Genomic DNA, 15,678 nt, shown 5'->3' on the forward strand with positions numbered 1-15,678 from the left:
TCCAAACCTGTAGGGACAGAGCTGGGTGGATTCAGAAGGGCCAAGTATCCTGTAATAGGTACAAATTAAATAGATTAAACAATAGCATCTTCTATTCAAATGGTAGTCCTTCATACTGTAAAGATAAAGAATGACACAAATCAACACGGATTTTTGAACCAGTCCTACCTAACGATGATGCAAAACTAACTGCAAACATTTATATGCCAAGAGGGTTGCATCAGTTAAAATAAAAATAGTTGAAACATAACAACTAAATATTCAGTACTCCCTGCTGCTGAAAAGGAGTTTCCAGTAAAAAGCAGTTCTTCTCTGGAGAACTTCAGGCTTGCTGTCTCACAAATTCCCCAAAATGTAACAGGACACTATGATGCAACTGCACTTTTGAATTCCATTGATACCCTCTTTTCTTCAGAGTGCTCCTCGTGAATCAGAACACCTAAAACAGGGGTAGTCAACCTTGGCTCTTTTATGACTCGTGGACTTCACGAGTCATAATTCCTGGCTCAGGAATTCTGGGAATTGAAGTCCATGAATCATAAAAGAGCCAAGGTTGACTATCCCTGGTCTAGAATTTACACACCCACATGCTCACCCCTCCCTCTGTTTGCCATGCAAAACTGGAAGCCTCCGTCCTGATTCCATTCAGTGCTGCCAGGCTATGTGGAAAGATCTGCAGTAAAATGCCACAGCGGTGCTGTCGAACACACAGAGGCCCTTAAATAACTTTGACATCTGGCCAAGCTGTATTGAAAGTGAATGTTCCATTCCTGAACCTTTGCCTCTTTCCACAACAGTCCCATGCAAACTCCCCCCTCCCCTTCATCCATACATGCACACTTCAACATGTATGGAAATATTGACCCAGTGCCAATCACAAAGCAGTAGTGAGAGTGGTTGCCCTGAAGAAGATAAGCTCTCCCCAGCCAAACCTTGTGGGGGTGATTTCTAGCTACACACCACGGATGAACAGTCACATGGAGCAAATGGATTCGTCAACGAGACACACTATCATAGAGGAAAGGAAAGGGGGGGGGAGATGAGGAGAAAATACAATGATAGAAACAAAAATGTTGGAACTCATAAGGCTGTTTTAGAGTCCGGACCAGATCAGCACATTGATTCGAGACAGATAAATATGGGAATTCTTTTATTCATGGTAGTCTACAGAGTCTGCTTACCAGATTTCCTACTCCCTTTATTATTATTTTTTTAAGTCTTTGGATGAGGATGAGGGTGGTCAACTGGATCAAGGAGCAGGAATGCTTTTGGTCCCACAATAATAGAAGAGAATAGTTGGATTATTCTGAGGAGGCTTCCCTTCTAATTCATGGAGGGTTTTTTTTAACAAGTTATGGAAGATTGTTTGTGAATAGGCAAAACTGCTGTTTTGTGAATGCACCTATTATATGTTTTCCAAACGTAGTTACGTGGGGGAGGGAAGCTTATTTGGGGTGTGAAGTCATCTCTGAAAAAGCAGAGGATAAATTTCTCAGCGCTTACTCTCTGACAAATGAGCTGGTAAATAAACAAATGGTGCCATGTTGGAAAGGACTCTAAATTAGCCATATCCTTCCACCATCAACCCCACAGTGTGGAAAAAAGCTGCACCTGCCCAATCTCAAGTTTCATGCCAGAACAAGGGAGCCCAGGGCCATGCTAGGAGGATCTGTACGGCAGGAAAGACCAGGGAGAAAGACGGAAAAGCAGCAACAGAACAAACCAGAAAAAGAGAAGGATCGCTGTCGGTGAAGAGGAGGATGGGGGCTTTTCATGCTGTTCCGGAGGTCCCGGAGTTTGGCGTTGTATTCTGACAAGGTGAGATGAAGGTAGGGCGGATAGGAGTAGAGAAGCAGAAGGTCAACCAAGGAAGAAACAAAATCCATCATGGAGAGTGTGCGGGACAAAGAGGACACACAGAGAGAACAAAATTACAACAAAGGAGAAACAAAAAAAGGGGGAAAAAACATAAGAGAAAATGTTAGTTGAAATCTTACCCCAAGATTTTAAGACATTGCGATGTGGCTTGAGAGTAAGTCATAATACATGACCTGAAGAGAGCTCTTCAGTTATTAATTCTTTCACTGTACCTTGGATATAGAGGATAAACTTCAGGAATGAAAATATGGAGGTAATCACAAACACCATTCAGACTGCTAACTTTCTTTGGACTCAAACCATATTCAGGACACAATCTTTATCAACCTGGTATATGGACCTCATTTTCAATCAGAAAATTAAGGAAGAGAGAGGGTGTTCTAAAGATAAAGGTTTCCCTTGTCCAGTCATGTCCAGTCAAGGGGTGGTGCTCATCTCTGTTTCTTAGCCAAGGGAGCCAGCATGGTTGAAAGACATTTCCATGGTCATGTGGCCAGCATGACTATACACTGAGGCACATGGAACACTATTACCTTCCCCCTGGAGTAGTACCTATTTATCTACTTGCATTTGGATGCTTTTGAACTGCTAGGTTAGAAGAACCTGGGCCAAGTGACAGGAAGTCTACACGTCATACAGCATTGGGTCTTGAACCCGAGCTGTCAGCTTTTCCAACTGACAAGCTCAACATCTTTAGCTGCTGCACAGGATGTCATCTGTTGTGGTTTCTTTATCTGTATTCCTCTCAAATATAAACAAGTGGGTAAAGAAGAACTCCACTGAGCAATGATATAGACCAGTGATGGCAAACCTTTTAGAGACTGAGTACCCAAACTGCAACCCAAAATCCACTTATGCATCATCGAGTGCCGGGTGGATGTGGCCCATGGGTGGGCGTGGCCCATTGGGTGGGCATGGCTGCCATGGTAATGACAGACTGGGTGGGACTAAAAAGTTCAATTCCAACTTTGCAAGATCTTTTTTTCTCTCCCGCAAGAAGTTAAAATTGACTGATTGAACCTTTTTTTTTTTTTTGCACATGGCGGCAGAGGCCTAAAGTGAAAAGGTTTTATAAAACCCAGATGAAGGCCTAGGACTGGGGCGACGGCATGTGTGCCCACAGAGAGGGCTCTGAGTGCCGCCTGTGGCACCCGTGCCATAAGTTCGCCACCACTGATATAGACTGAGCCCAGAGGAAGAAATAAATGAAACGAAAAAGAGAGCAGCAATAATACTAGGGGTTAAAGGCCTTGTGGCTGTCTCATCTAAGGAGCTGGCAGTGTGACAGGATAAGGACAAAATGCATAAGCAGTCGTGATGTAAATGTGGCTCTATACCTACTCATACTATAAGAAATGGAGTATGTGTAACACAGAGATATCTGTACCTCGTTCAGCAAATCTAGCTGCACTTCCTCCTGACCAAAAGACCAGCCTATCTCTTCTTCCTGTTCTGAATTTCTTTCTCTCTATCACTAGCACTTACATTTCAATGGTTCCATTAAGATATTTTGCCACTGCGGCAATGTGCTCATTTTTAAGTATCCATTTGTTACTGACTAGTTTAAGCAGAAAATACATCTATGTCACAAGCCTGTCTTTATCAAGTATTTTGCATGACTGTCAGTGTACGTTATTTAGCTAATAGTGAATATGGAGAAAGTTACGGTGGCAGCTTAATTATAATTCTATTATAATTCCATACTTTTTATTTATTTATTTATTTATTTATGAGACTTATATACCGCTTTAAGTGCAAGCACTCTCTAAGCGGTGTACCCCAGTAAGCAATGTATATATATATTTACATTGCCCCCAACAATCTGGGTCCTCATTTTACCTACCCCGGAAGGATGGAAGGCTGAGTCAACCTTGAGCCGGTGAGATTTGAACCGCTGACCTGCTGAACACAGTCAGCTAAAGTGGCCTGCAGTACTGCACTCTAACTGCTGCGCCACCTCAGCTCTTTCTTTTGAAGAAAAGCTTAGACTCCTATTTGGGAAGTACAAAAAAACCAGTAGGGATAACTGAGATTGTCTTCCTACAGGTAGTTCTTGACTACAACCACAGTGGAGCTCAGAATTTTGATTGTAAATCATTGCAATTGTAAGTCAAGGCACCATGTGATTGGACTCAACTTTATAACCATTTTGCAATGGTTATAAAGTGAATCATCATGGTCATTAAGCAAATCACATGGTTGTTAAGCAAATCATGTCATCATTAGACAAATCCAGCATATCCAATAGGTGCTTTTTTTTTGCTGGAAATTGGCACAAAAAAAAAGAGTCACAAATAGTAGCCATGTCACCATGGAACTCTGCTCCTGGTCATAAATGCAAGCCAAATGAGATCACAACACTGCAGAGATGTATATGCAGCAGTGAAAACTTCAAGGAGAAGTTATAAATAGTCTTTTTTAAGTCTGTTGTAACTTCAAATAGTCTTCAAACAACCGGCCTAAGTCAAGGACTACCTGTATTCATATATCAAGTATAAAAAAGTTAATATTAAAAGCATTTCTCTCTACCTCTGATTCAACATTTCCATACAGGCTGCAATCCTATACCTAGAAGTTTCCTTTTGGTGGGACCTACTGCAGCATATAAGGCTATATCTGTCACTTAACAAAGATAAAATGATGTTTTGCTATTAATACGATTTGCAAACATTTATTTTAATAACAACACTTCAAAATATATGTAATCTCCTACACTCAAATAGCAAATCTGGACTCAGGATAGATTTTAATCACTTCTAAATATCAGGGAATTTGTAAGTTTTTTCAATGTGCAGTTCCACCCCCCCACCCCACCCCATTGCAAAAGGCTCTTATAGGAGAGGCAAGTGTATAATACAAATTAAATTGTCTAAATAACTCCATTGATTCAGAGGAGGTTAAATTTAGCTCCAACCATCCCAGTCCTTTGGGGGAGGGGCTAAATTATTTTGCTTCCCTCCAGTGTTGTGTGAACGGGTTAGTGGGGAATTAGTTCATTCTTGTTTTAGAAACTGAGATGATGTCCTGGACCTCCTAGACAGTAAAAAAAAAAAACCAAAACACTCCTCAGTAGGAACTCCTCTATAGTTTTCATCTGCCTGAAGCAATTGGGAGTTGCGAAAAATAGGTGAGAAGTGATATGAGATAAGTAAGACTGTTCCCCTTATGTTTCTCTGCACTGACACACCACAAATTGTTCCTACTTCTGAAAATAAAAAAAGACGGCAGGGAAGAAAGAGCTTCCCAGCATCTTCTGAAATGGTTGGAATGGTTAAAGCAGTTGTTTCTCAAACGCAGCAACTTCAAGCAGGGTTGGCTGGGGATTTCTGGGAATTGAAGTCCACGCTTCGTAAAGTTACCAGGTTTAAAAAAACATTGGACTAAAGCAGGGGTAGGCAACCTTGGCTCTTTTATGACTCGTGGCCTTCAACTCCCAGAATTCCTGAGCCAGCCATGCTGAGGGGAAAGGGAGAGGTTTCCAAGCTGAGCCATGTTGGCTTAGGAATTCTTGGAGTTGAAGTCCACGAGTCATAAAAGAGCCAAGGTTGCCTACCCCTGCTCTAGAGTATTTTTAAAAAAGGCAGGCAGACCAAGAAGGTGAGATACCTTTCTTTTCTTAACAGTGACTTTGCTAGATCTCTCTTGGATTTTCCTATTTCATATTAAAATCTCACTTGCATTTAGTTTCTAGTGACTGTAGGTACATATCCACCTAGTTTTCTTTGTCAAGAGCATGCTGGCTCAGGAATTCTGGGAGTTGAAGTCCATGAGTCATAAAAGAGCCAAGGTTGCCTACCCCTGGATTAAAGGATCCAGAGAAGATGACAGAGTTGTTAAAATCTGGCAAACCCAATCCAACAGTAGTAAAATGGATTGTGGAGCATGAGTCGAGTAGGTTGTGCTCATTGTTTCAGGACTTCCATTTAGTTTATGAATTCTCCTGGGGTGTGCAGGATTTTCACTGGTACTGAAAGGGATTCTCACAGCTTTTCTTGAGAGCAAATCCTCCTAGAGACATTTTGTTGTAATCACTGCGCGGGGGGGGGCCTCTTCTGCCCCTGATTAGGAAACTGGAGTTCTCATGACAGCGAGAACCAGGCAGGAGGATGATCTGTGAAATTCCACACATACTTGCCTTGGAACAAACAGGCAATTTATAGCAAGTCATTGTAAATAACATGCTGGCCCTTGCTCTTTCAGCGTGTTCTGCACATTTCCTTCTCATCATTCTCTAGCATGTCAGTTGTTTGCTTTCAAGTTTTAATAATTTTTTTTCCTGATTTTTCATTTTTCCAATCTTATATTTGTGCTCTTGCACACACACGATTTGGAATTCAAAATAAAAAGTCAATGTGAAATTTCATATGCACTTTGTGTGCATTTCTCTAAATAGACATACCACGTGCTTTCCATCTCCCCAGCAAACGGACATAGTAAGTGACTTTGTGCATACTTTTCCTGATGGGTATATTTTAGTGTTCTCTTTTATGTAATAAATGCATTTTCATATTTCCTTTTTTTTTTAATCATCAAACTACATCTCCAGATCCAGAAATCTATATGTGGCACGCTCGTGCATCTGTTCACATACATTGGACACGTTCACACAATTCAGAACTGAACTCATTTCTCTTGTAACTTTATTAAAATGTAGATTTTGAACATGTTCTAAAAAGTACTTTCTTTTGCAAAACATTGAAGCACTGTTCTGGAGACAATGAAGAATCAGATAATTATGGGCATTACTGCCAACTGCAGGCAAAGAAGCACTACCTACTGCTACGTTTTGTGTGAACAAAAACAATTCCTTTTATCTGAGTTCAGCCTGTGTAAGAACACTGAACACTCACAGTAAACACAGGGAACATATTTCTATCACAGGTCACTACTTAAATTATGTGCATCTATACACATTCCAAGATAACACAGTGAATCAGCCATGAAACTATTTTTTTTTTCCACCTTACTGTTTTCTTTATTCTCAACTAAACCGTTTTCTCTCTGCTAAATACTTTTAATGCCCGTTGCCCAGCTTTGACTGGTAATGAGGGCTGGATTAGATGCAGGACATTTCTGAGTGGTTCTACAATTAAATACTTTTTCATCTAATTACCATCTCTCAGCCTGCTGAGGTTGACACTACTGCATACCAAGTACAATCATCACAATATTTCCTCACCGCTATGTATTGTGGTTTAAAGAGAATTCCAGAGCTTTAACCCCAAAGACAGTTTTGGAAAGTGTATCCTCTGTAATTTCTGCTTGGTGTGTTCAATATGCAACTTTGTTCCTATATGATGAAGGCACTTATTTATTGTTTCAAAATTAACCTATCCATCTCGATTCAAAGGAAGGCTTGCATGAATACATTTTTAAAAGCTTCGTGGCATCCAAGGCATCACATGCTTAGTTCTTGTCATGCGCTGCATGGAATGAAATTGAGGATCTTTTATATAAATAAAAACTCAAGACTGTCTTAAGATGGGAAGCTTTTCATCATCAGGATTTGGATAAACATGTTTTTCAAGATGGTCACATCTATGCCTGAAGAGAAATGTTTAAAAAGCACATGAAGAACTGGTATGGAGGTTTTTAAGAAGAGATTGGACAACAATTTGTCTGAAATGGTATAGAGCAGTGGGGTTCTTAACCTTTTTGAACAAATTGCCCCCTTGAGCCAATGAGGAAGTTGTCATCACCCCCTCCCCCAACATAACCCCTCAATCACAACATAGGAAATAATTCTTCAATTTATGCAAACACTTTTTTTGTTTTCTTTAAAATTGTCATCAGGACAATTTTAAAGAAAACAAAAAAAAAGTCTTTTCCCCATATCTCCCATATTCTGGCTAATGGCGTGCCACTGTGCTGCTGTGCAACGCGCATTGAAGATAAGCGATGCGTCTTCACATATGTACGGCATTCTGTACTGAAGCTAGCTGGAGGAACATTTGAAAACACAATTCAATCCACTAATAGCGAGCGATCTGATATTTTTGTACGACAGATATACAGCCATTCACTGTACGGAAAAGTCTCAAAAGTGTCCCCAAAACTTCTCCCTCCATCGCCCCCATATCACCCCCTTTTCGTTCCTTCACCCCCGCGTCGCCCCTTTTCATTCCATCGCCCCCCTGAAAAATGAAATTGCTCCCTGGGGGGCGATATTGCCCAGGTTAAGAACCACTGGAGAGTTTCCTGCTTGAGCAAGGGGCTTGGACTAGAACAGGGGTAGGCAACCTCGGCTCTTTTATGACTCATGGACTTCAACTCAGGAATTCTGGGAGTTGAAGTCCATGAGTCATAAAAGAGCCGAGGTTGCCTACCCCTGGACTAGAAAATCTCCAAGGTCCCTTCCAACTCTGTTGTTCTCTTAGTCTGTTAAAATTATCACTGGAATAGAAGAACAGGCTGTTCTCTTAGTTTGTTAAAATTATCACTGGAATAGAAGAACAGGCTGTTGAGCCTGCCTTTAGTGATGGGGCAGGAGTGAGGATCTTACAGTCTAAGGTTTTTTTCAGATTATTATAAATTCCTTCCACTGATTATAACAGAGAGTTTTCACCTAGGTTTATAAGCCAAAGTACCTTGTCCTTTCTATGCCATAGGCCCTCTAGAAAAAAGTGGGGTTCCGCTGCTTTTTCAGATATCTAGCATTGCAAAGACAAAGGTCTTCAGCAAAGCTTTTCCAAAGGGAAACAATTATGAGCATATCATGCATTTAAACTCATGCACATTACTTGCTCTTACTGAATACCACTTTCTCAGTTCAGAGGATGCAGAGCCCGGCCCAAGTCTTCCCGTCCTCTGAGCATCAGAAAAAGACATGAAATAAGCACCCGAGGCTATGGAATATTGAGCCTCTGTGGGTGGGGTGGACATTTCCTTCCTAAATCAGCAGCTTGCAGCAAAGACACTAACAGCTTTTTTGCCAGCTCCCTCATTCACTGAATATCAAATCAAATCAAAGCCCAGTCTTGTTTGCCACAATTACCCTAGCAGTTGCTGGGTAATTTCTCCCTAGGATCCAATCTATCCAACAATGTTGTATTGTATGCTTTAATGTCAACTGCTAACAATTATACATTAGAAATTCAGGATTTCTTGAGTTTATACAGATGTCAGTTTAGGGCAGTGGTTCTAAACCTTTTTAATGCCGCGACCCCCAACCGGTCGTAAGTCAAGGACTACTCAACCGGTCATAAGTCGAGGATTACTCAACTGGTGCAGCACCGTTTGCAGAATGGGACTTTTGGCGGGCTCAGCAGGGCAGAGACAGCCTGGACAATTCCTATTGGCTTTTGAAAGCCAATAGAATTAGACTCTATTCAAGAGAGTCTATTCTATTGGCTTTCAAAAGCCAATAGAATAAAAGGGAGTAGCACAGCTAAGGAAAAGGGGGAAAAATGGCAGACTGCATTGTTTGGCGACCCCCGTGAAATGGTCGTTCGACCCCAAATGGGGGTTGAGAACCACTGGGTTAGGGCAAGTGAGGCATAGATGCACAGTACCAGCCCATGAATTAACGATGGCTATCAGAACCCAGGGAGAGCACCAAATTCAGGGAAGTAAGTGCAGTGGCTCCCAAAATCAATTTTCCTCCTTTTGGGAGAAGGAAGGAAGAGAATTTTCTACACACACACACACACACACACACAAAAGCTTTGGGAAAGGTTTATGGTGCTCATCGTTATCTCATGTTAATGAAGATGCTAAGTACGGATTACAGATCGCCAACATATAGCAATGCTATTTAGGCAGCAGGGATTCACATTCCTCCTAGGTTGAAGTGGTGTTTGGGGATCCTCTAGTCTTCAAATGGGACAATTCTAGCCGCAGTCAATCAATCAATCAATCAATCAGAATACAGCTGGAAGAGACCTTGAAAGTCTTCTAGTCCAATGTTTCTCAACCTTGACAATTTTAAGGCATGTGGACTTCAACTCCCAGAATTCCACAGCCAGCATTGCTGGCTGTGGAATTCTGGGAGTTGAAGTCCACATGCCTTAAAATTGTCAAGGTTGAGAAACACTGTATAGTCCAACTCTCTGCTCAAACAGGAGACCTTATACCAATTCAGACAAGTGGCTGTCTAGTCTCTTCTTAAAGACCTCCCGTGATGAACTACCACCACCCCACTTCTGCTGTTCCACTGGTTAATTGTCTTCACTGCTAGGCAGTTTCTCCTTAATTCCAGGTTGCTTCTCTCCTTGATTAGTTTCCATCCATTGTTTCCTCTCCTGCCCTCTGGTGCTTTGGAGAATAGGTTGACTTCCTCTTCTTTGTGGCAGCCTCTCAAATACTGGAATATTGCTATTATGTCCCCCCCCCCCGAGTCCTTCTTTTCTGTAGACTAGCCAAACCCAAGTCCTGCAACTATTCATATGTTTTAGTCTCCAGGCCTTTAATCATCTTAGTTGCTCTTCTCTGCACTTTTTCCAAAGTCTCAACACCTTTTTTGAAATGTGGTAACCAAAACTGGATGCAGTATTCCAGGTGTAGTCTTACTAAGGCTTTATAAAGTGGTAGTAATGTCTGTTCCTCCAACTTAGCAGGCAATAGAGGCAGATTATCTGAGCTATAACACAAACTATGCTGGTCCTATCAAAAGCTCTGTATTTGCATATGACCCACTTGCTAAAAATGCTAGCCATTACTGGCCCAAGACAATAACCCATGAAATATTTAAGATCATGTCACCCTTCTGACTCATGCATTGCTATGCATAATTAAGGGAATTTTTTAGCTATGCATTTTAATTCATGAATTGCCAGGGCAGCCCTTCCTCTAGCTTCATCAATGCTTGAATTTCATTTACTGCACCACCAATTGGCCCCTTCCAACCTCTCAATCCTCAACCTCCTAGAACACAAACCTCCTTGGGCATGACATGCAGATACAGTATGAGGCACAGTGCCCAGGCCATTGTTTAGAACTGAATAAATAGTCAATAGCAACTATTGAAAAATCTGGCCATATTTAGAAAAAGGCCACTGCGAGTGAAAATGAAACATTTTCTGTATTTTCAGCACTGCAGTCTTTTCATTCTGCATTTTATGGGAAGAGTAGAGTTTATCAGTCTAATTTGAATGAAGCCATCTGAATAAAAGCAAGTTCCTGAAAAAAGCACACATCCGATGACTTACAAAATCCACATTTCGGGCCCTAAAACAGAGGCAGCTTATTCCAATTAAAACCTACAGCAAGACTTTCTTACCTGCTATTCTGTGGGCCACCAGACCTTCAAGATGCAAAGGCTCTTCCCCTGAGGCCCGAGAGGTTTCCCCGTGATGCTCAGCCTCGTTTAAGGGCATCTGAGTTTGGACTGCTGTTGTGGATGAGGGAGGCGATATCAGCAGAGGATGCTGCCCTTCCATGACTTTGCATGCTGCTGCGTGGGGCCTGAGAGATGTGGGTGGGCTTCCTGCCATCTGCCCAAGGCTCTTTCCTTGTATTACAGATGGCTGTTGATTCTGATAGCCATATGGAGAATAGGCCTCTCTGAGATCTTGTGCTGGATACTCCGGTTCTCCAACACTGTTGAGCAATAGTTTCATAGGATGCGCTTTAGGTATTGGTTCGGCCATCTGGGGCACACTGGAGCCAAGAGAGTTTTGTGAAGGGCTTCCTGGAATCAAGCCAAAAGCATTGGTAGCCTTTGGTTGCACCACTTGAGGTCCTATCACAGGTTGGGCAGACATTGAAAGAGCTACTGGATGTGGCCTGTCTTCTCTGGTAGCCAATGGAACACTCTGGGATTTAGGCATTATGGAGACCGAGGGATCCAGGTCATGCATGAGCATATTGAGAGCTTCAATGGATTGTTCTATTTCCCTCTGGGAGGCAACTCTAGGGAATTCAGGGATGCTTATGCTTTGAGAGGGTGCTGCTTGTGAAGGGCTGGATTGGGGACTTGCACTAGCAATGCTGGAACTATGGCTGTCTCGAGCACCATCCTGTTGACGTGATGGTGGTCTGCTACCTCCACCTTGTTGCTGCCAAGAATTAAGCCCCCTCTGGACAGCTTCTCGACTACTTGTGCTCCGGGCTGGTGCTTGAGGAAGCTGGGAGATTTCAGCAGTAGCTGTGGGGAAGGACTGGGAGCGATATATGCTATTTGAGTCGTAGCCATAGGGATACTGCTGGCTGGAGGCTGGTGGCTGGGGTTGTAACCAGCCAGGAGTAGGGAAGCCATGCTGGTGATAATCAGCCAAATTTTCTTGGGCAGACACTGAGGGCCTGATGTGCGCATAAGGATCATGAGGGTGACGTCCCATGATGTTCCGCAAGGCATTCTGGTTGTTGTAGGGATAACCACCATTGATAACCATCTCCGAATCATGCAGCTTGTCTAAGCCATTGAAATTGGATGAACCATTGGGTAAGGAATTGAGACTCTCCATCCGGGGAGCCTCATGATAGCCAATGTCACTGGTGTTGATAGTGCCATCGAAAGAGGAGAGGGTACCTAAGCTACCCACACTGTGTCCATCCTGGTTGGGCAACTCATCATCCAAAATGTCAGTTTCCCTCTCAGCCACTAAGCCAGCAGCTTCCCCATTGACATGAACCTGAGCTGGTATGATATGGCGGCCTGGTGAAGCAGAAAGACCTGCTGTTACCTCACTGGGGCTGTGGTTGTGCATGGTGGCTTCGTTTTCCAAACCAAATCCACTAAGCAAGCTCTCAAGCTCCCGCTTTTCTTCAGGGGTCAAAATAGGATTGTTTCCTCCACTGCTGCTGGGAACCGAAGGTGCTGCCTGCTCATCAGTCTTGTCTGTCTTGGTGGAAGCAGTTGAGTTCCCTGAATCACTGCTTACCGAGAGCGTGTGCTCAATGTGGTTGGGGGCGGCAGAGAGGGCAAGCCGGTTGGGGTTGACAGTGCCAGTGCTGCCGTGAAGCGAGTCTTTCTTTTTCACCTTGGCATAGAGGCTTCCATCCAGGGGTCCTTGGGTGTGCCCAACTTCTGCAGGGAAGATCAGAGAAAGAAGACAAGGAAATCGTCAGTTAAGCCAGATCTCCTAGTTCATGGGTCTCCAAACTTGGCAACTTTAAGACTTACGGTTTTTAACTCCCAGAATTTTTCCGTCAGCATGGCTGGCTAAGGAATTCTGGGAGTTGAAGTCCACAAGTCTTAAAGTTGCCAAGTATGGAGAGCCCTGTCCTAGTTGAAACTTAAAATGATTTCTGGGCTGGTGTTCACTTTTGGTTACCAAGAGAATAAACATTGCTGCTCTACCAATTGAACACTCGGAAATTCATGTCACATGTCCTCATGTTCTCTGCACAGAAGAGGCATCAATCTGTGTCCCTGAGGTCTGCCCCATACATAGGAACTCATTGCAGCTGAAGAAGCACTGATGAACCAGAGCCAAAACAATTGCACGGGACGCTTCCCGCTTTCTTTTTTTCCCCATTATCTAAACAGAGGATATTTTTTATAGCAGTTGTGTTTCACATTGATCCAATGATATAGGAAACCCCAGCACAGGAAATGTAAAACTACAAAAATATAAACAGTTTCCCATAAATGGCATTCTAGGAGGAGCTGAACCTCTGCCTTTTGCTGTAAGCTAGGAACTACAAAATAAAGGAGGCTTTTTTGGGCCCCTACACAGGTCTGTTTGGTTTTACTTGGCCAGAAAATAAATCTTGGCAACTGCAATAGAGAATATAATGAAAAAGTTGGCTGAATATGCAAGCTTCTCTCTACTGGTTGCTGGGGAACTTAAATGGGAGGGCACTGTTATCTCTAATAATCTGTTTGTGAGTATGTATTTAATCCACCACCGTGGGAACCAATGTTAGATTAAGGATATGTATCTATGATGTGTTAGTCAGGAAATCTGACAGATGGTTAAACACACAGCTCCACATTTACCTATACTTGCCCAACCTGTTAATGGCAGTAATTGGTGGCTGTTTTTCCACCAGAAAACAGCTGAAATTTAGTAGGGGAGGAAATGAAGGATTCCACCAATCATATGCCTTAATTTGTCCCTTATTAAAACTATATGGGCAGCACCAGTTGTTAATCCCATTTATAGAGATAGAATAGGACTTGGTGATCAACAGAGCAAGTTTTTTGTCAGCTCAAAGACTGGTGAGTTTTTTGCCAGTGCGCAAAATAGGACTTTGGTCAAAAAGGTGATATTGTTTTGTTTTAACGTTGAATAAATAGAACAATTCAGCCAGAGCTCTTGTGAGATAAGCAAGATTAAACGTCTATTTACTTTCTTGTATGAAAGAACCCTGATAAAATTCATAGTTGCATTAGATCACATATTTGATGCTTCAAAACTATGTGGATTTTAGGCAAGTTCAAAAAGGGCTGTAATATATATTTTAAAAAACCCTTATATTTATTCATAGAGAAAATCGGAAAATATGTTCTTTTTCTTGTTTTGGAGCCTCTGTGAATTTTCCTGGAACTGCTTGAATACAATATGGAATGCACTTGTTTAGGGGGGAAAAAATGACTTCTCTTTGGCAAAAAGCCAAAGATTGATTCAGGAACAAAAGATGAACTAATGGAAGAGTGTAGATCACAAAGCGCTTATCTGCAAAGATCAAGCACTTCCGAAATGGACTCACAATTCTAACTTACAATTCTTTCTCATGAAGCACAAAGATGCATGCATACATGTATGTATATGCATACACACACATAGAGACACACACAGGTACACATCCAAATACTAACTATTAACAAACATTATACAGTAGTAATTATAGAATTTATGTAAGCAAAAGCATAAATCCAGCATCTGCCTTCCTTTGCTTGCTCCAAAAGGAGGCTAAAGTAATATACGTATACTAAAAACCATCACTAGAGCACCAAGAACACATTAACACAGAGACAAAATGTTCAAGAAATACACAGTAGTGTATCTAAAATACAACACACATGCTCATTTCATGGCCAACTGCATAGTGGTAGTGTGCACACACAATTACTCATCTAAAATTTGTTTACACGAACTATTAGGTGAGGGGAGCAAAGCACACATCCTTACAAAGAGGCAGTCATAAAATACTTTCCAGGGTTTTCTAGTGATCAACACTTAAACCTACCAAATCTTTTCTAAACTCAGTTAAACAACTTTCAACATAATTTTTCGGAACTGACCTTTCTCATAAGGCTATATGGAGTCCAGGTTGCCCAACTGCAATCATTGCTTTACAAAGATGGAATGAACCTCTCACATTCTTCCCAAGGGTTGGGCAGCTGCACATACAAGCCCCGAACAACTGATGAATTTTGTGCGGAAGCCACAAGAATGATTGAAGTAAAACCTACACTGTAGCCTGCTTCTCCTCTTGAGAGTCATATCATCCCTTCCATGGTGCTACAAATTTCCTCTCTCAATCTCCTGGAGCCATTAAGTGTCCTTAGTGAGATTGTATAACCAGAAGAACTGATGTGGCCATATGGGCTGGTGGTACAAATTTCAGCTTAAGAAGTGAATTGTTGAGCCTACAACAAAACACATTTGTATTGAGTTAACAGGTCCAAAAGCTGCTCTCTGGTGCCAGTAGAAGTCTCCCAAACCATCTTGCTGCCAAACAATTATTTTTAATTTGAAAATGCAGCCAGAAGACATACCAGAATGAATCTTGCATATCGCTCTATTTCAAGGGTTCATGGGAAACCGAGAGGGGCAAAGAGGAGAAAGGCTAATCTTGTCCCCAAATACCTTGTCAAGAGAATCACCCACCAATTTAGGATGCTCACTAAAGGAATGATGGGTAGGATGTTCTGGATACCTAACTGACCTTGTTCTGTCCTTGCTGTATTTC

General features: G+C 42.1%; 1 protein-coding gene across 14 annotated transcripts in view; it reads right to left on the reverse strand.

The window, feature by feature from the left end:
* The window catches only part of TNS1 (tensin 1), a 356,761-nt gene that overhangs the window by 52,209 nt on the left and 288,874 nt on the right, over positions 1 to 15,678 (reverse strand). For 10 of the 14 annotated variants that reach the window (XM_039343168.1, XM_039343164.1, XM_039343165.1 and 7 more), the window contains 3 exons: positions 11,096 to 12,844; positions 1,724 to 1,810; positions 8 to 49 (listed from right to left, as the gene is read on the reverse strand). In XM_039343168.1, coding sequence (XP_039199102.1) covers positions 8 to 49; positions 1,724 to 1,810; positions 11,096 to 12,844 — 1,878 coding nt within the window. The remainder of the gene's footprint in view (positions 1 to 7; positions 50 to 1,723; positions 1,811 to 11,095; positions 12,845 to 15,678) is intronic. The other 4 variants (XM_039343171.1, XM_039343170.1, XM_039343169.1 and 1 more) reach the window with 3 other exon arrangements.

Source organism: Crotalus tigris, unplaced genomic scaffold (assembly GCF_016545835.1).
Source record: "Crotalus tigris isolate CLP2741 ecotype Arizona unplaced genomic scaffold, ASM1654583v1 scf7180000017834.3080900, whole genome shotgun sequence".
Classification (NCBI taxonomy): Eukaryota; Metazoa; Chordata; class Lepidosauria; order Squamata; family Viperidae; genus Crotalus; species Crotalus tigris.